Here is a 20,852-nt window from a genome sequence, read left to right on the forward strand (position 1 = left end):
GAGCATGTGTAGAAAGCTTGCCTCACTAAAAGCAAAGGTATTCCCTGTTTCGTAACCCCTCCAAACCCGACAGTCATTTCTGGAATTCATCTATTGCCTAAGATGTCCTTCCACAAGTGTTGATACAGGCCACAATAAGGGTTGTAAGAATCTTAAACTAGTACAATGAAGCATGCAGAGTGCATACAACACAAGGCAATTTAACTTGAGCACGCTTCTTAGCCCTGTGTCTTTCTGCATGGCTTATGTCTGGTTCTATTGTAATCGCATGCTTTTTTCATACACAGCAGCCACAATGTATTTGAAAGTATTAACACCATCATAATTCTCCACTTTCTCTATGCACGAAAACACTGATGAGAAAGAGCCCATTCCACGTGAAAAATAAACTACAAACGTAACACTCACTATTTTCCGAGAAGTGGAAGGTCGTGCTTGAGCGGTATGGTGTTGACGTTTGCCATGGCGACCATGTAGTTTTTGAAGCGCAGGATTCGGTGATAAATATCTGTGAAAGAAAACAAAAGTCTTATCCACAGTCAAGATATTCACATTCTACAATGGCCCATTCAGATATTTTGACATTTGATGAGAGTCAACTAGACTTGGGTTAGGTTGGGAGGTCATCAAACCCAAACAGTGTGAACAGTTTTAAAGCTCTAGCATCAATAACATCTGAAAAAAACCTCATCACTACATTTTTTGTTGCAGCCGATTCCTATAGACAAACACTGGTCATCACTTTTAAACTAGGACTCAACGATTACTCAGGTAAGCCAAAACGTAAAGCCTGTCCTTAATTGGGCAAAGTAGACTATGTGAAGTATACTTCGCAAAGCTGGCCGCAGGGAGCTTTAGCAATGAGGTTTAGGTAAAAAGACTTCCCAAAGCCGACTTTAGGCTCAATTAAGGGTGGCCTTAACACTTTCGCGACGGGACGCTAATAAATCAGTAACAGCGCTGACACGCCCATGGACGGGACGCGCATTTTTCAGTATCAGTCATACAAGGTACAAGACTCGTGATTGCTTCCCGGTTTTTGAAGATTGCAATAAATTGAGTTGTTTCCCTTGATACACGTGGTTTCCTCTTCCGGCTTGATCAAATTAGTGCAGATTTGCGTGGTGTTTTCGAACAAAAAAAATGAATCGAAGGCGAGCCTTGTCACGGGAGGAGATTCTCCGGATGTTGGATCTTGAGGATCCTGTAGATCATGATACATCGTGTCGTTTTCGCCTCAAGAAAGCGATAATAGCAGTGATATTGAGGAAGAAACAGTCCTGTTGTTGCTAGTACGAGTCGGCAAACTACACGTGGTAGGGGGTGATACTGCTAGACGAACATGTATCTCGGAATCGTGTAGGAGCTAGGGGGCGTGGCAGCACTGATAACAATGGATGGCTGGAGCCTCCTAATCCTTTTGGAAATGTTCATAGGTGTACAGTTGGTACTTTGTTGTGAAAATGTGACTTATATTCAATATGGATTACCTAGACATCATTTGGTGAGTGTCACAGTTTTGTTTCATTTGAGTCAGGATGCTGTGAGTGAATGCGTGATTTGCTTGTTTTTTTCTTTGTACTGTCTCCTTATTTCTGTGTACAATGTTAACAATATTTCAGCTAATTCATAGGTTTTACACCTTGTTTGGTTATAACATTATTTATAATACTTTCTGTTAAAAAATAACTTTTGAAAAAAGCAGTGGAAAATAAAACACACAAAAAAACGTTAAAAAACACAAATTATCCCCCTTTCACCCCCCTTTGCTAAAACAAATCGCGTGACAAACTTATAAATAGCACGACTGAACTGGGCATCCATTTTTGAATTAGTACACAAAATTTGGTGGTGATTGGACTTAATTCAAGCTTGCTAGACAGATTTCTTTACAGTTACTGTTTTTTGGGAAGTTTCTTGGTGGCAAGCTTGGGCAGGCAGGACGTTAACGCCGTGGCAGTGCTAGTCACAATAGTGTTAAAAGAAAAGCACACAAAAAGCGTAGAAACTGTGCATACCTAGCTGTGTGAGTTCTCTCTTGTGGACGCACATCTGGTGTTCTTTCTGCACTTCCAGTACTCTGGTCTGAACCTCGTGCCATGTCATGTTGGCTAGCTCCCCCTGGACACAGGTCAAACAATACATGTCCCTGGCAATACCACGTCTTTTTCACACACACACACTTTCTCTCTCTTTTCAGACACACACACAGCAACACACTTGGAAACATGAGTATACGCATGCAGGAAAAAGAAAAAAAAGAAAAGGGTAACGCTGTATACTGTATGGCAGTTCGCTCTCCACAGAGAGAAAGCAGCCCAAATGTCCATGAGGTCAACCTCACAAGACTATATGAACCTTATCCTTATCCACACACACTTTCTCTCTCTCTCTCTCTCTTAGCAGACCGACACACACACAGTGACACACTTTCTCTCTCTTAGCAGACAGACACACACACTTTCTCTCTCAGACAGACATACACACTTTCTCTAACTAAGCAGACTGGCACACGCACTTTCTTTCTCAGCAGACAGACACACACACAGTGACACACTTTCTCTTTCTCTTAGTAGACAGACACGCACACTTTCGCTCTCATCAGACAGACATGCAAACTTTTTCTCTCTCAACAGACAGACAGACACACACACACTTTCTATCTCTCTCTTAGCAGACAAAAACACACTCTCTCTCTCTCTTAGCAGACACAAAAGCACACTTTCTCTCTCTCTTAGCAGACAGAAAAACACACTTTCTCTCTCTCTTAGCAGACAGAAAACCACACTTTCTCTCTCTCTTAGCAGACAGAAAAACACACTTTCTCTCTTTCTTAGCAGACAGAAAAACACACTTTCTCTCTCTCTTAGCAGACAGAAAAACACACTTTCTCTCTCTCTTAGCAGACAGAAAACCACACTTTCTCTCTCTCTTAGCAGACAGAAAAACACACTTTCTCTCTTTCTTAGCAGACAGAAAAACACACTTTCTCTCTCTCTTAGCAGACAGAAAAACACACTTTCTCTCTCTCTTAGCAGACAGAAAACCACACTTTCTCTCTCTCTTAGCAGACAGAAAAACACACTTTCTCTCTCTCTTAGCAGACAGAAAACCACACTTTCTCTCTCTCTTAGCAGACAGAAAAACACACTTTCTCTCTCTTAGCAGACACACACTTTCTCTCTCTCCTGGCAAACAGAAAACCACACTTTCTCTCTCTCTTAGTAGACAGAAAACCACACTTTCTCTCTCTCTTAGCAGACAGAAAAAGTCTCTCTCTCTTAGCAGACAGAAAAACACACTTTCTCTCTTTCTTAGCAGACAGAAAAACACACTTTCTCTCTCTCTTAGCAGACAGAAAAACACACTTTCTCTCTCTCTTAGCAGACAGAAAACCACACTTTCTCTCTCTCTTAGCAGACAGAAAAACACACTTTCTCTCTCTCTTAGCAGACAGAAAACCACACTTTCTCTCTCTCTTAGCAGACACACACTTTCTCTCTGTCTTAGCAGACACAAAAGCACACTTTCTCTCTCTCCTGGCAAACAGAAAACCACACTTTCTCTCTCTCTTAGTAGACAGAAAACCACACTTTCTCTCTCTCTTAGCAGACAGAAAAACACACTTTCTCTCTCTCTTAGCAGACAGAAAAACACACTTTCTCTCTCTCTTAGCAGACAGAAAACCACACTTTCTCTCTCTCTTAGCAGACAGAAAAACACACTCTCTCTCTCTTAGCAGACAGAAAAACACACTTTCTCTCTCTCTTAGCAGACAGAAAAACACACTTTCTCTCTCTCTTAGCAGACAGAAAAACACACTTTCTCTCTCTCTTAGCAGACAGAAAAACACACTTTCTCTCTCTCTTAGCAGACAGAAAACCACACTTTCTCTCTCTCTTAGCAGACAGAAAACCACACTTTCTCTCTCTCTTAGCAGACAGAAAAACACACTTTCTCTCTTTCTTAGCAGACAGAAAAACACACTTTCTCTCTCTCTTAGCAGACAGAAAAACACACTTTCTCTCTCTCTTAGCAGACAGAAAACCACACTTTCTCTCTCTCTTAGCAGACAGAAAAACACACTTTCTCTCTCTCTTAGCAGACAGAAAAACACACTTTCTCTCTCTCTTAGCAGACAGAAAAACACACTTTCTCTCTCTCTTAGCAGACACACATACACTTTCTCTCTCTTAGCAGCAACACACACAAAAAAGAAGCACCAGAACTAACTGTGGGAATCTTGAGAGCGTTGACATAGAAGCTCCTGATGTAGAGATATTTGCTGATGTTGAAGATGACTTTAGCCAGGCGAATCAAAACCACAATCAAGAAGATGATCGTCAGGATAACCATGAACGAACTACCAAGCCTGAAAATAAAGATGTACATTCATTAGCACATCATTCAAAGGCAACAAACACAGAAATCACATGTGATTGTGAGCAACAAAACACACTGACATACACGCACACCCACACATATAATAAAGACTCAGATTGCATGTGTCCTTTATTTTTTCTAAACTTAATAGTCACTTGACTTTCAACAAGAGTCTTGAATTTGTGGGACCATGGTATCTGGGTATAAAACAATAAATATAACATTTATGTACAATGATTGGTGATGAGTGGTGTCAACAAAATGTAATAATGCAATGTTTGATATTACGATACAATGATGTCCATTCCACTCTACCCTCCCTGTACACCCGCGTCTCCTACTTTACAGCACTCTCAGATGTATCTTTTTTCCCCCCTTTCTTCCTCATATGGAACTAATATCTTGAATCACCAAAAAAGGTTCACCTGTTTGCCGCCAGGAAATATTTGTAGACAAAGCATTGCCTGTGTTTACCTGAATTGACAACTTACAATATGCCCTTGTTTCATAAATTATATGAATATACCACATTCAGGAACATTGTATTTTTCTTCGTCTGTTGTTGTTTATTGACGGGTTGTTGCCCATTAAGCAAGTGACACAGGATGTTAGCTGACGTCCTAAATGCAGAGAAAAGGTTAAAGACAGTATGCCTGTAAAACACCTACCCATCAATGCACTGATCCATCGGCAGAATGGCCTCATCCAGAGTAACTTTGTGTGATTTGTTGTACTCAATGTCGTGGAACAGCACAGTGTAGGACACACAGTGGCTCATGAAGTACGCAAACACAGCTATGAACAGGAATTGCCTGCAACATTTACACACAGTGGCTCATGAAGTACGCAAACACAGCTATGAACAGGAATTGCCTGCAACATTTACACACAGTGGCTCATGAAGTACGCAAACACAGCTATGAACAGGAATTGCCTGCAACATTTACACACAGTGGCTCATGAAGTACGCAAACACAGCTATGAACAGGAATTGCCTGCAACATTTACACACAGTGGCTCATGAAGTATGCAAACACAGCTATGAACAGGAATTGCCTGCAACATTTACACACAGTGGCTCATGAAGTATGCAAACACAACTATGAACAGGAATTGTCTGCAACATTCACGCACACACACACACACACACAGTGGCTCATGAAGTACACAAACACAGCTATGAACAGGAATTACCTGCAACATTTACACACAGTGGCTAATGAAGTATGCAAACACAGCTATGAACAGGAATTGCCTGCAACATACACACACACTGTGGCTCATGAAGTATGCAAACACAGCTATGAACAGGAATTGCCTGCAACATTCACACACAGTGGCTCATGAAGTATGCAAACACAGCTATGAACAGAAATTGCCTGCAACATTCACACACACAGTGGCTCATGAAGTACGCAAACACAGCTATGAACAGGAATTGCCTGCAACATTCACACACAGTGGCTCATGAAGTCACAAACACAGCTATGTACAGAAATTGCCTGCAACATTCAAAATAGCATCTTGCAAAAATAACAATAACTCTCTCACACACACACAGAAATACAACAACAGGTCTGCTTTCAAACGCCCTACTCTAATAGTTATACTGTACTTCTGACCTCTTGTTGTACAGTTATATCAATACAGTGGCAGTCCTCCTCTTCATTTACTGTGTGTTGCACTATGTATACCACATTTCAATGTGTGCTACTGCTACATGAAAATTATGCACATCAAATTACACACGTGAACATGTCTTCCTATGACTATGAGTATGACTCATACATATTTTTCTGTGCAACACTTGTTCATCAGTTATCCATGTAATAATCTAGAAATATTGGCAATAAATTAAGTACTGCAATGGATGTAGTTAGAAGATGGGGCAGGGAGAAAAGAAACAAAGATTGATTATTTACGGATACGACAGGGACCAGCAAGAAGCAAATTGATGCGACTAGTAATAATAGTGGGTACTATTAGTATTACTAACACAAGCTGAAAGACGTCCTCCATCGTCATACAGATGTAGCCGCCCCGCTGGTGGTAGTTGTAGACACGCGTGAAGAAATCATCCAGATCTTCTATGTGGTTCCAGTTGCCTGAAACAACGTTTTCACCATCAATGTCAGCACAACTTACTAGCAAAAAGCAGTCGCCTGAAACACTTTTGAGTTCCATTCAGTTTTTCTTGAGTAAAAAACACATCTAGTGATCTACGAAAAAGAAAGAAAAAAACACTGTCAAAATATTGTGTTCAAATGGCTTTGATCTGAACCAGTCCCTTGCAGTGACATGTAATATACATGTACTCACATTGGGTAGAAGCCCCCAAACAGTCTTTTTAGCAACTATTATGCAGGGGGGAAAAAAACTCTCCAGACAAATTATTCAAGAATCAACTAATCAAACTATACCCTCATCTGCCTGGACTTAGAGTCATTTACACTGCAATTTAATTATTCATAATTTGTACACTGCAATTTAATTTATTCATCATTTTTACACTGCAATTTAATTATTCATCATTTTTACACTGAAATTTAATTATTCATCATCATCCTCATCATGACATGACAGATGAAAATGTGCTAACCTTTGCTGTTTTCTGGACAGACATGTATCAGGAGATCTTGTTCGTTGACTGGCAATTCGTTCTCATCAGTCTCCTCATCCTCATCGTACGATCCCAGGGGTTGGTACACTGTCTCGATGTTGGTGTCGTACTGAGCCATCTTTCAACACTCTGAAAATCAGACCAACTCTGTTGATTCATTTCGCAAACCTAATAATAATAATAGCAATGAGTAATAGTAGTCAAATCGACTCAGGATCAGAGAGGACACCAGTTGAACAGTTGCTTTGAGTGTCATGAATGATCTTCTTCTTCTTCTTCTTCACTTGCGTTCGTGGGCTGAAACTCCCACGTACACTGGTGTTTTTGCACAAGGTGATTTTCACGTGTATGACCGTTTTTACGCCACCATTTAGGCAGCCATACGCCGTTTTCGGAGGAAGCATGCTGGGTATTTTCGTGTTTCTATAACCCACCGACATGGATTACAGGATCTTTTCCGTGCGCACTTGGTCTTGTGCTTGCGTGTACACACGAAGGGGGATAAGGCACTAGCAGGTCTGCACATAAGTTGACCTGGGAGATCAGAAAAATCTCCACCTTAACCCACCAGGCGCAGCCATGATTCGAACCCACGACCTTCCGCTTTGGAGGCCGGCGTCTTACCACCATGCCATTGCGCCCATCTCAGGAATGATCAAACAGAGGACATTTTGCGTAACTCAAAGAAGGCACATTTACAAACATATCTTATGTGTTGTAGTATGCATGGTCAGAGCAGAGTCCAGGTACACGCCTAGGTCCTAAACGGTGGTTTGGGGGACAATCTGAGTGTTGCCTATGGTCAGAGAAGTGCAGTCAGTCTGATTTAAACCATGCTTTGAGCCTGACAGCATCACCTCAGTCTTTGAGTCATTCAGCTTGAGTTTATCATTCCTTGACCGACTCAATAAAGTGTTTTAAAGAGCTTTCGGAGAATCCTCTATTTGGGTGTTGTTGACATACTTGTGGTGTTCGCTGTCATGCCTTGAGATGATGTCAGATAGTTACTGCGTGGAGAGGGTAAACAAAACCGGGCCTAAATCAGAGCCCTGGGGGACTCTATGCTTCAGGGGAACAGGGGATGATTCATGTTGTCCTATCTGTACTTGGCTTTTCAAAAGAAAAAGTCATTATCTCGAGCGTTATGACAGTGTCCACTCGATACAATTACGATGACTTTTTCTTTCAAAAACATGCACACCAGAGCTGACTGTTTACTATGGGGCTGAACATCTGCTACATCTCGCACCACCTTTAAGTGAATAGAACTCTTCCACTAAAGTTCCACAGCACATAAACACAGTGACAACATCTTTATTTACTTACATTTCAAGTTACCATAATCATAGGACTGCAAACATTGAGCAAGATTTTGTCTTTGTCATCTTTTAAGGAACATGTGCATTGAGTGTTCATGCTTGTTCCATAAATATTCTCAGGTACAGTACATTTTTCTAAGGGAGTAATTCTTTTAGATTTTATAACTATATCAGCACATCATTATTTTACAAACATCTTTTCAGAAAATGTCTTATTTGTACTGATTCAGTTAGTGTCAATTATAAAACTAATACTTTAAAGGGGTTGTAATTTCAGATTTAGAGATCGATCATCACCAGCATTTTGTTTAAAGATAAACTTAAGTTTTTTGTTGATCTATTTGAAATAAAAATTCATCCCAGCCCCTGCTGTTTTCTTGATCTCCGTGTCTCTCTTTTAAAAGTTCAAAGTGCAGGTGGCTGTATATAAGAACTGATTTTGTTGTTGTAATATCACTGATCAGAGTGACACTGACAGAACTTGGTAATGTTTGGTTGTGTTACTATGTCAGTGTTACCTTTCCATCGGTCAGATTAGATGTGAGAGTTAGCAACAACAATTGTGTCACACCCAGTTAATTTCTTTAACCAAGTAAGACGATTTTGAGGTCTAGGTTGCAGCTGACCGTGTCCGTACAGCTGGGTTATTTATGTAAGCACAGAATGAGATTGAGTGCTAAACAAAGAGCAACGGCTATTACTAGTATTACTAGACTAGAATATTGTAGGAGTTATATAAATCAGCGTCAGAAAAGAGAGAAAAAAAAGAATAAACACCGATCATGGTCATAAGGTCCTCGTGGGACTGTTTTACCATTCACAGGTAATACTGTAGATTTACGATAAATATGAATGGATTAACCCAGTTTTTTTGTTTGTTTTTGGATTGCGTGTGTAGAATGACACCACAAAGTCAGCTGCAGTTGAAAGCGAAAGGATGTCACGGCACATTGAAGGTATTTTCACACACAAAAACAGTTACCTGATACAGAAAGAATACGACTTAATGCTCAAGTCATATCGCAGGAAAAATCGAAGCCAGGCACTGGACAAATATGCTGGAAATTCTGTTGGAAACGGCCAGAGTTTTCAGGTGTAAAATCAAAACAAATGGCCAGTGTCGGAAGTTTTGGAGGAGCTGACACACATTCCCGCAGTAAATCATTGTAATTTGTTCTTATTCGGTTATTGGTAAACACAGTACACTTTAACAGTAATATCAACATGTTTTAAATAGAATCAAAACAATCTTTATTTTACCAAGTTTTTGTTGGTTTGCTGTCTTGTTTACCGCAGATTTAGTGCGAATCTGTATGACGTAAGTAAAACTTCCGCTTTCTTTCTCGTCGGCGAATCAAAGGCAACAAAGCTACAAAAATGGATCAAATGTTGAGTCAGCTTGGAGTTGCACAACCGGTATGTTTTCCTAGTTATACATACAACAATATTATTTCTCGCACATTTTTATGAACTAGGTCTACGCTGTTTCACAGTAACTATTTAAAAACATGGCATGACCAACAAGAGTGTTTACCTCTCGACTCGAGGTCGTCTCGAAAAGTAGTCGTATCGTGGTTAAAAATAGATTCTCTATTTTCATATCTGCAGGCGTAAAAGTATTCTGCGAAATCTTTAGGTAGCACTTTTGTTTTTGATTTCCAGTAAGGATCTGCGCGTGCTTTGCTTTCTCAAATAACACAAACACTTTGGTAATCTTGAACTTGAGTTTAGTGTGTTAAATTCATTTTTGATACAAGTCCCTGTAAACAAGCCAAGGAACATTTGTCGTGAAATTAATTGACGGATTCAGCCCCAAACTTAAGCATAATTAATTAATTTGGTTGTTTGATCGACGAAAATGACGCCAAAAAGCTTACGTTTTTAACGAAGGGACATCATTTACTTGACAGGGTTATGTCCCTAGTCGGAATTCACGGTTAATTCTGTCTTTGACGCATGTACACGAAATGCACTTGTACACAAAGGTACAGTTTATTCCGTGACTTCAAGGGATCTGAAATGACTTATTATACTTTACAAGTGCAGGTTCTGCAAATTTGGAGGCTTAGATGCCTCTGAATTCTGAGCTATGAATTTAACTCACTAAAGTTCAAGATTACCAACAGTGATTTGAAGTCATTTGAAGTCTGACGCTGAGTCTGATCTGTGATCACCTGGTTCCTTAAAAAATGTACAACCAGCAGTCTTTTGTTGTAAATGTAAGTTTTGCAAGAAGCATAAATTTATATTCACATTTAATGTTTTTGCATAATTTTGATGTTAGCTGCAAGTGCAATACTGTTGAGTGAAAACAATAACAATAACAGCACTTTATTGTCCATTAAAATATTACATAAAAATGGAAATTTTTCTTCGGCACACCCTGTCTGCCTGTAAACGATTATAACAACAATTGTATAGGACGACACACATAAAACATAAAACATAAAAGGGATACAATCAAATATGATATTGCACTATGTAAATTTACCCTCTCATATCACAGGAGTTGGGTTTCACAGCCGAGTAATCACATTACAAATATTTCCCACACACCTTCACATGTACACATTGTTTGTTTTTTCCCAGCCGACCAGCCTCTACGTGATGCGAGAAGAATTTAAAATGGTGACTGCAGAAGGCAGGAATGACTTTTTAAACTGGTTTTTGCGTGCCAAAGGGACCTTATAACGTTTACCTGAAGGGAGAATTTCGAAACAGGGGTTGAGAGGATGGATCGGATCACGGACAATTTTGAGAGCTTTCCGCTTAATGGCAGCTTCGTAGAGACTGGTCAGCTGTCGTAGGGGTTGCCCAACAAGCTTGCTAGCCGTCGCAACAATGCGGTGGAGTTTAGCTTTGTTTTTAACATTTGTGGTACCATACCATGTCACAATGTTAAAAGTCAGTATGCTTTCAATCAAACTGCGATACACAAGTTCCATAACACTTTGATTGACATTAAAATATTTAAGCTTCCTGAGAAGAAAAAGTCGCTGCTGAGCTTTCTTATAAACAGCATGAACATGATCACTAAAAGTCAGCTTATTGTCAATTGAAACCCCAAGATATTTGAAGGTTTCCACAAGTTCAACTTCCTTGTCGCTTATTCTCACTTTTTGGGGACCACAATTATCACTCTTTCCTCCAAAAATCATTTCTTTTGTTTTGCCTACATTCAACTGCAAGAAACTGGACTTGAACCATTCATTCAGAAGATCAACTTGGGTAAAATACTTTGACAAAGTTTCGTCGTCCTTCAGACGCCCAACGAGGGCCATGTCGTCTGCATATTTAATGAGGGCTAGAACTGGATCATTTAAAAGCATGTTGTTTGTGTAAATGGAAAAAAGGACAGGAGAGAGAACACAACCTTGTGGGGCCCCGGTGTTTAAAACAACTTCGTCTGAAAGCACAGAATGACCAAACAAACGGTTGCTGAGGCTGACACGTTGTGGCCGATCACAAGTACTAAAGACTAGTAAAGTAGACCAGTTCTGTGTGACAATAGACCCTGTTGGTATTCCAAGCTCTCGTAAGCTCTCGCAAACTTCAAACAAAGCATAGCAAAGCATGCAGTACGGCTATCTCGCGAGAGCTGTTAAGGCCAATGTTCGAAATTCTCGCAGATTTCGAGGCATATATATATCAAAGAGAATGTCTCGCGAGAGCTACTCAGATATCGAAAATGTCTATTCAAGTCCCACAAGATTTTATTTCAAGATTCAACTTGTAAGTTTACAGTGAGTTACTTTATAACTAGTGTGATTTAGTAATTAAAGGAACTGCATTTAAAGATGTCATTGCAGCAGCCTCGGATGATTTCCAACTCCAACCAGATGCCCCCTGGTTCAGCCATGTCTGGCCCACCTATTGACAGGGAGCGAATCTATGCTTGGATTAACGAGCTGACTAATCCCGAGACCAGAGAAAATGCCCTCCTGGAATTGAGGTGAGATATTTACAGGGTGTTCTTTTATGTAATTTCAAATGTTCGAATTGCTGACTACGCAGTTTTGAGTTTTAACTAGCATTGACTAAGGTGACTTCTGGGATTTTTTTCAAATTGAATTATTCGTTTTGGTTACATATATACATCATACATGTAGTTGACCTGCGAACAAGTTTAGTAAACCTAAACCACTGAATCTAGATATGTTAACCTGATTTGGATTATTAATGGAACATATTCAATGGTGGAGTTGGTCATAACTAATTAAATCTGTGGTTTTTAAATCACACTGATGTCTTCGTTGAGTTAATTTGAATTACCTGGACAGCAAGTCAGATAAGGCAGTAAAATACATTGTTGACAGTTTTTTTCTCAATACTTGAGTAACCATGGAATTTTCTGCCCAGTGCCCGGAAGATGAAGTGATCAATGGCGTAAAGAGAATAAAAGATATGATTTTTAAAGTTTATGTACCGTATTTGACGGATTACAAGACGCACCGTTTTATAAGCCGCACCCCCGACTTTTAACAAAAAAATTGGGACGAGCCACGTATAGGCCGCGTCACTATATTAGCCGCCGTCGAAAAAAATATAATCAGATCGTGTCAATCAATCAAAACAACCAGGCAAACGAAAGTACGGTATTTGGCGAAATCGGCTCCGAGAATAAACAAGTAAAACAAAGAAGAAAAGTGAAAAAGTTTGAAGAAAAATATCACACACCCAATTTGTAACCAACACACCCGCCCGGAATAAGCTTTTTTGGGATGATTTACGACTTTTGCGCACATTTCGAGCAGACAAAAACACAACATGGCGGCTCTCGCTCCTCCAACTATCGCGAGACACAAAAAAACGAAATCTCGCACACGCGAGATCCTGATACATCCGGTGTTTCTCTGTACGCTATCTTGTCACGACGACTTGTTGACAAACGAAGATTCGCGAAAGAAAGAGAAAAGCGCCGAGTCTTGAGTAGAGAGCTAATAAAGTACCGGTAATTGCTAATCGAGCGAAATGAAAATCCGCGGCGACTTCCATTAGGTGAATGCTATTCAAGTTTAGGTAACGTTTTAGCCGCATCTTTTCATAAGCCGCAATGCCATTTTTTTTTTTTTAAAGTCGCGGCTTGTAGTCCGTCAAATACGGTAAACACAAATAAGACTAGTAATGTAGTATTAGTAAATATACATGTGTGTGCGTGCAGTAAGAAACGTGAGGTGGTGCCAGACCTGGCCCCCATGCTGTGGCACTCGTTTGGAACCATCGCCGCTCTCATGCAAGAGATCGTCAACATCTACTCTGCCATTAACCCGCCTGTGCTCACTGTAAGTAGACTTGAACACACACACACACACACACACACACACACACACACACCTTTCAGACTTACACAAGTCTGAGGAAATTTACAGGGGCTGTGAACAGAAAATCTGAAAAACAACATCTTGAAAAGGGGGGTGGGGGGGGTGACTATAAAGAGGGTTTCACTTTATAGCTTCTTCTAAACCAAATGTGTGTGTGTTGTCTATGTGTCAGGGGTGGGACTTTTCCGCGAATCAACAGATTTCTGCGGACACAACTTAGAAATTCCGCTGGAGTAATCTATTTTTCCGCGTCAAATAATATTTAACGATTTTATTCCCAAACGGCATTTATTTCTCAAACAGTTCGGAACCGTATTTGGTACAGTCTTTGCCTTTGCCGGTTTGCGAAACAAAATGGGGCACCGCTAAGACATTGTCGAACGAAGCAAATGTTCAACATTGGATGAAAGGTTGAAAAACAAGTGGAGATGGAATTGGACAGAGGAGAAGGTTGATTCAGAACTTACTGGAGAATTCATCACAGTATTTATAACTTGTTGACTGAATGATATGGAGAGAACTGAAGATGGAACAGAACACTGGAGGCTTGAGAGTTAAATTGTGCTGACTGAAAACTCCTGATAACTAATAGTAATTTTGAGCTTCAATGCATTGGGGCGTCTCTTGGATCATACTATTGCCAGTATTGGATTATGGATACAATCATGGTTCATTACGTAAATATGCACCATTACAATTTTACCATTGTTGTGTAAAAGTGTGGTTTTTGTTTGGTTTTGGTGGTGTTTTTTTGGGAGGAGGGGGGGGGGGGGGAGTGAGGAGAATGTCTTTTTTACCTGATCCAAACGAGTTGAATTTTAGTCTCAGAATGCACCAGATTGCACAGATTTTAATTATGTACCATTTAAAAAAAATTCGGGGGGTGGGGGAGGGGGGCATGCCCCCGAACCCCCCTAGTAAAAAGGGATTTCCTCTTTTTTCATCACAAGAGTCCCACCCCTGATGTGTTCACATGTATGTCTGGTCATGCAACTGTAGGGACTCTCTCTTTCTTTTCTCAATTTCACTGTTCTACTTTTGCATAATATATGTCTCTTTTGTATAATTGTGTTGCCTACATTCTGATTCTTTGGTTGAAGTGTGACATGATGCTTGCATTCTCTTCATTTGAAAATGCTACTTGAAGGATCACTCTGCCTCGTGAAAACAGTTCACCTCACTGTCTCAGATCTGGTCAGGCTTTTATGCGGGATAAGACCATCCCTCCACTTGGTCACTTACCAAAAATCAACAGCCTGGGTGCTCTCTGTGCACAGAGGTATTTTTTTATAAAGAATTTCTGGGTGTTATTGGGCCGCTGGTCAAGGTTAGCGGGCGTCAGACATTTGATATCAATTCATCAAATAATTCCAACTCACCACAGCAAGCAGTCAAGTCTTCTTCTGCGTTCGTGGGCTGAAACTGCCATGTACACTCGTGTTTTTTGCACGAGTGGAATTTTACGTGTATGACCGTTTTTTACCCCGCCATTTAGGCAGCCATACGCCGTTTTCGGAGGAAGCATGCTGGGTATTTTCGTGTTTCTATAACCCACCGAACTCTGACATGGATTACAGGATCTTTTTCGTGCGCACTTGGTCTTGTGCTTGCGTGTACACACGGGGGTGTTCGGACACCGAGGAGAGTCTGCACACAAAGTTGACTCTGAGAAATAAATCTCTCGCCGAACGTGGGGACGAACTCACGCTGACAGTGGCCAACTGGATACAAATCCAGCGCGCTACCGACTGAGCTACATCCCCGCCCCAAGCAGTCAAGTCAGGGTGTTGATTTTTTGCATGTGACTAAGTGTAGGGATAATCTTAATTCTTATGCCATGTTAAAGTCTGACTAGATCTAAGACCCTGAGGCAATTTATTTTCACAAGGCAGAGTGGGCCTTTAGGTTTAAGATATGATTGCTGTTTATCTCCAGCGACTGTCCTGACCACAGCAATTGATTGTTTCAGGCGTCGCAGTCCAACAGGGTGTGTAACGCACTGGCTCTGCTGCAGTGCGTAGCCTCACATCCTGAGACAAGGTCTTCCTTTCTGCAAGGTAAAGCTGCAACCTTTCTTTCTCTCAAGTGGGTTGCCTGGGGTATCATGGTTGATTGTTAGATGTCCAGTTATAAAAAAAGGAATACCATTTTTTTTTTACTGTACAGTAGTACCTGCGATGAAAGAACACCCTTGGGACCAGCTAAAAGTGTCCCTACATTGCAGGTGGCCTTTCGTGACGGGTATACTTTGGTAGAGATAATATAAAAAGGGACAGAGAGGGAAAGAAGAGAATGTGTCCTTTTGAGGGAGGTGTCCTCTCATGTGAGGGTGCACACATCGCTGGTACTGCTGTACAAATGTTTCAGTGAACGCTTATATAAATGCTCATTTATTATTATTATTATTATCATTATTATTATTATATAAGCGTTCACTGAAACACTTGTTGATCGTGTTGTCCTGTTGCAGTCAACATACCCCTGTTCCTGTACCCATTTCTTCACACTGTGAGCAAGACCCGTCCATTTGAGTACCTTCGCCTCACCAGTCTGGGTGTTATTGGTGCACTAGTTAAGGTTAGTGGACATCTGACATTGAAGTTAAAGGGCTAAAATAACAGCTTCAGAATACATAACATCTGTGTGTGCATGTGTTTTTGAGAGCATAAGAAATTACTTTTTTTCTTTACATCAGTGAAAAATGAGTTTGGTTTGTCACGTTATAAAAAATGTTGTTGTAAACCTGGAATGAGGGGGACAACAGCTTTTGCTTGTTTATTTCAAACCTGTATGCTTTCATGCTTTTTTTGTTTGTAGACTTTATGATCAGTGCTTTGTTATTGCCTGACTATTTATATGTGTGAAATGTTACATTTTAAAGTCCACTGCTTTTTGTAAAGCGACCTGAGAATGCTATCTGGCGGTGAATAGCGCTATAGAAGAAAATTGTATGTTTATTGTTATTGTGAGGTCAGCTAATTCAGCCTAGCTAAAAAAAAAAGAATGTCAGTTGATTTCACAGCCCTGTGTTTGTGTTTTCAGACTGATGAGCAAGAGGTGATCAACTTCCTGCTGAACACTGAAATCATCCCCCTGTGTCTTCGTATCATGGAGTCTGGCAGTGAACTTTCAAAGACTGTAAGTACACCAGGCACGGGAACTGTCCGCAAAATCGCAAATTTCCGCGAAATCACGGATTTCCGCGAAAAGGAAATTACGTTTCAGCAAAAATAAAAAAATTTTCGCGGCAAAAAAAAGGTAAATTAAATCATATGTACACTATTGTCTCTCTATCCATTATTTGCTTCCACAATTCTATCAAAATATTGGTCTAAAATGCTAAAATTCGTTTTTCTCCAGGGGGGCTTTTCCCTGGACCTTGGCCTATTTTCAAAAATTTTTTTATTTTGGAATTCCCATGCCTGTCAACAGATACTTATGTTGTGTATGTTGGTGTTTTTTGTGCAGGTGGCAACATTTATACTACAGAAAATCTTGCTTGATGAAACAGGCCTTGCTTATATCTGCCAGACTTACGAAAGATTCTCCCATGTTGCAATGATCCTGGTAAGTCGCACATTTTTTTTTAATGAATTTTCTAAAAACTGTGAGAATGCTAAACTGTAAGCTGTGTCTTATATTCTTCTAGAACAAGAACAATGCAACACAACTTCATTCATTTCTGTCAACATGATTTACCATAGAATATGTCAGAATGAAATGTTGTGCAGTATCTTAATATAAATTATAACTGTTGCTTGTCTTGGTTTCTAGTGAATGTCCATGGTATCTGTCACATGAGCATTGCATTCTGTTGTAAATGTTATAATGGTGTTGTTTGTTGCAGGGTAAAATGGTCCTACATTTATCCAAAGAGCCATCCGCCCGCCTTCTGAAACATGTTGTTCGCTGCTACCTCCGTCTTTCAGACAATCCCAGGTCACTGGCTTTGTGTGTGTGTGTGTGTGTGTGTGTGACTTGTGTGTGTGTGACTCTCTGTGTGTGACTGTGTGTGTGTGTACAAAGGTTGTGCTAACCTCAATGTCTGTGTTCTTTGTGTAAACAGGCTTGTTTTCTCTGCTAGAAGCTTGAGGTACTTGAACTGACAAGCTTACGTATCAAGGTACTAAAAAATTTGAGTAAAAAGTAAAAGATTATTGATTTTCAGCACCAGTGTTTTGTCCCAAGAAGGGTGCTCGTCTACATGCATGAGGAGACTTGCGTGAGTGTGTGTGTAATTACACGTGGGCTAGTTTTCAGCTGTCTCACAGTTGAAGCATCACCTGAAAAGAAAGGCTCAGTTATTAAAGACACACTCCATCTCGTGTAAACAGTTCAACTCACCGTCTCAAATCTGTCCCGGATTTAACGTCGAATAAGACCATTCCTTCATTTAGACACATTCCAAAAATCAACAGCCTGTGCACAGTGTGAATTTTTTCACGGATTGATTTTGTAAAAGCCACAAGTGGATTTTTAACAAATTAGTTCCTAAGAGAAATTCTAATTCTTCACAGGAAGCAGTCAAGGTGTTGATTTTTTGTATGTGTCCAAGTGAAGGAACGTAAAAGCCTGGGCAGATCTGAGACGGCGTCAACTGTTTACACAAGGAGTGTGTCTTTAAGCCAAACCTTGATAGTGTAATTAGCCATATAATAAAGTGACTCTCATTTTGCAGAGCGCGTGAAGCCCTGCGACAGTGCCTGCCAGAACAGCTGAAGGACGCAACCTTCAATGCCTGCCTCAAGGACGATGCTTCCACCAAGCGCTGGCTGCTGCAGCTTCAGACCAACCTAGAGGCCCCCCCAGTCCAGGCCCCAGGGGGAATGCCCCTGCACCAGCAGTGAAAGACAACAACTTGACTTGCAAATGGGATCACTTCTTCCATGACAACAGATTTGGAGACCAGAATTCCCCAAAGGAAAAGAAACAAGCAGTCAGAATGTGAAAAATGTCCCAGTGAAACCGTCTTCATCAGCCTTGACTTCCTGAGTCAGAACATGGTTTTATGTGACATTTGCAAATTGTTAATCACATTCATTCCAGAGCGTGACAAAGAGTAACAACACGATTTATTATGAACAAAAAAGAAACACCAGGAGGCTCAGCGAAGGCTGGTGGGCAAATGTTCCATTCAGAATTCAACATTCCGTTTTGAGGGTTGCGGGTAGGGTTGGGGGTTCACAGAACAAAATTTGGAAGCAGTTAATGTGCAGAATATTAGATTGAAGTAGAATAGATATCTTGTGTCTGACTTGACTTGACGTCCATCTTTTTAAAATAAAATGTAAAAAAAAATGTCTAGGAAAGGCAAGTTGTGGTTAAAAAAAAAGTTACTGTTGAGGGTTGTGTGTTATTTTTAAACGGTTTATTTTTCTTTGTCCTTCATGCTGAAAAACAGGGGAAAGACCCTGGGATTTGTTTCTTGTTGCATGCGTGTTCAATGGGACGAAATCTACTCTGTGGTGAACTCGTTTAGTAAATACCACAGTAAAGCAAGTTACACTCAAGATGGGGAGGATTCAAACAAATCACGTTAAATGCTGCTGCAATATTTCGCTGGTACCACAGGACTTACCTGACCACAGGCCTTCCATTTTCAGCGTGCTGATGTTGGAAAAAAATGTGTATGGCTGATGTTGAATTACCGTGTTCAGGATGGATGCAGGAATATCGTGTGTGTGAGTTGAATCATGTGTTGAATCATAGGGCGTGTAATTTCAGGTGCGAGGAATACATCTGTTTTGAGCAGTATGTGTGGTTTTGTGTGACATCAAATGGTTTTTTTAAGGAAGAGTGAACATGGATGGCACCTTACAGTTTACACAGTCGCGTGCAATGCCATAGAGCGTGAGAAGGAGAGTGTGTGTGTGTGTGTGTGTACATGTGCTTTTTGAAGTGTACATGACAGCAGATATACTCATTAACAAAAGTTTTGTTGGAGAAAAACTGCTTATTGGATTGATTATGGAAGCAACTACCATTCAGAAAACATATATTGCAACATTTATGTAATGTTTTTGCAATTGTTACTTTACTGATACTCAAAATCAAATCCTGGTAGTTGTAAAATTTTGTACTTGAAAAAATGTTTTGTTTTGTTTTTATATGCTAAGAATTTTGAGAGCCTGGCATTGTTTGTTCTCCTAACAATAGGTTTAACGCACAAATACTAGTAGCAGGAGCAATGGTGAAGTCATGCCAGAAGAATGACAATTTTGTCAAAATACAACCTAAGAGATTTAAAGTGTTCGTGTTCCTGTACTTAATTCATTAACAGATTTTATGCATTTGTACAAGAAGTAAAGACTATTAAACTTTTTGATTCAGTACATGGCTATAATGACCATCCAAAGGATTAATGGAGTGATTGTTAGGTGGCAGGTGGCTGGTATTGAAAGGTCAAATATGTAGAAGAAATATTTGTCTGGGATCCTTTTGAGTGGTCATTGTCGACCTTTTGAGTGGTCACTTTCAAGAGGTTTTTGCAAGGGCGGTTTTCACTGTATTTGTTTCTTCTTTGCAGTAAAAAAAACTTCATACAACAATTGTTTGTAAAGATTTTAGTCAAGCAGTATGTAAGAAATTTTCAGTCCTTTGTACTGGAAACTTGCATTCTCCCAGTAAGGTCATATATTGTACTACGTGGCAAGCCCCTGGAGCAATTATTTAGTGCTTTTGTGAACAAGAAACAATTAACAAGTGGCTCTATCCCATCTTCCCCCTTTCCCCGTCGCGATATAACCTTGCACGGTTGAAAACGACGTTAAACACCAAATAAAGAAAAGAAAGAAATCATACAACAATAAAGGTTGCCATTTTGACGCAGATTTTGAATGTGCAAGACTTGTTTAACAATGCAATTCTTAACTTGTGACCATCAGTATTCGTTAAGTTGAAATTTGTTTGGCAGACACTTTTAAATGTTGTATTGGTTAAAAAAAAGAATTAAAAATATTGCAGTTTTTAATTATGCTGATCTTCAGTATGCGAGTCCGTACATGTGTGTGTGTGTGAGTGTGTGTGTGCTAATCAGCCTTATGTTGATCTCGACCCTTAAGTGAAATATACAGTTTGAAAACAAATGAAGAGATTGATCCATGACAAAAACAACAACAAAAACTTCACTGTATCATTGGTTCTCCACAAATGGTTCAAGGATAAGCAATTGAAACCACCTCAAGATTCTAGGCAGTTAACATCCCACTG

The 20,852-nt window shown here is 40.1% G+C and overlaps 2 protein-coding genes across 3 annotated transcripts in view; one reads left to right on the forward strand and one right to left on the reverse strand.

Moving 5' to 3' along the window:
- Window positions 1-9,449, reverse strand: part of LOC138982046 (autophagy-related protein 9A-like) — a 34,626-nt gene extending 25,177 nt beyond the window's left edge. Inside the window, exons 1-7 of the mRNA XM_070355258.1 lie at window positions 9,305-9,449; window positions 6,983-7,132; window positions 6,380-6,488; window positions 5,052-5,195; window positions 4,234-4,372; window positions 2,019-2,121; window positions 409-508 (exon numbers count right to left, since the gene is read on the reverse strand). Coding sequence (XP_070211359.1) covers window positions 409-508; window positions 2,019-2,121; window positions 4,234-4,372; window positions 5,052-5,195; window positions 6,380-6,488; window positions 6,983-7,121 — 734 coding nt within the window. The 5' untranslated portion in view covers window positions 7,122-7,132; window positions 9,305-9,449. The remainder of the gene's footprint in view (window positions 1-408; window positions 509-2,018; window positions 2,122-4,233; window positions 4,373-5,051; window positions 5,196-6,379; window positions 6,489-6,982; window positions 7,133-9,304) is intronic.
- A 180-nt stretch (window positions 9,450-9,629) lies between these two features.
- On the forward strand, window positions 9,630-20,602 carry LOC138982043 (CCR4-NOT transcription complex subunit 9-like). 2 transcript variants are annotated; one of them, XM_070355254.1, is made up of 9 exons: window positions 9,630-9,738; window positions 12,132-12,274; window positions 13,484-13,604; window positions 15,613-15,700; window positions 16,114-16,220; window positions 16,686-16,781; window positions 17,112-17,210; window positions 17,491-17,582; window positions 18,322-20,602. In XM_070355254.1, the coding sequence occupies exons 1-9, from the start codon at window positions 9,700-9,702 to the stop codon at window positions 18,488-18,490; spliced, it is 954 nt and encodes a 317-aa protein (XP_070211355.1). In that variant the 5' UTR covers window positions 9,630-9,699; the 3' UTR covers window positions 18,491-20,602. The 2 variants fall into 2 exon arrangements, with proteins under 2 accessions (XP_070211355.1, XP_070211356.1); XM_070355255.1 differs by having other exon boundaries at window positions 9,646-9,738; window positions 12,135-12,274.
- Window positions 20,603-20,852: the final 250 nt, after the last annotated feature.

The sequence above is a fragment of the Littorina saxatilis genome, linkage group LG12 (genome assembly GCF_037325665.1).
Source record: "Littorina saxatilis isolate snail1 linkage group LG12, US_GU_Lsax_2.0, whole genome shotgun sequence".
In the NCBI taxonomy this organism is placed as follows: Eukaryota; Metazoa; Mollusca; class Gastropoda; order Littorinimorpha; family Littorinidae; genus Littorina; species Littorina saxatilis.

Bases quoted from the DNA above. Each gene is read 5' to 3' on its own strand.
- LOC138982043 (XM_070355254.1), top strand. From the start codon at position 9,700: ATGGATCAAATGTTGAGTCAGCTTGGAGTTGCACAACCG. The intron at 15,701-16,113 runs GTAAAGCTGCAA...GTCCTGTTGCAG, and splicing joins AAGGTCTTCCTTTCTGCAAG to TCAACATACCCCTGTTCCTG. The intron at 17,211-17,490 runs GTAAGTCGCACA...TGTTTGTTGCAG, and splicing joins CCCATGTTGCAATGATCCTG to GGTAAAATGGTCCTACATTT.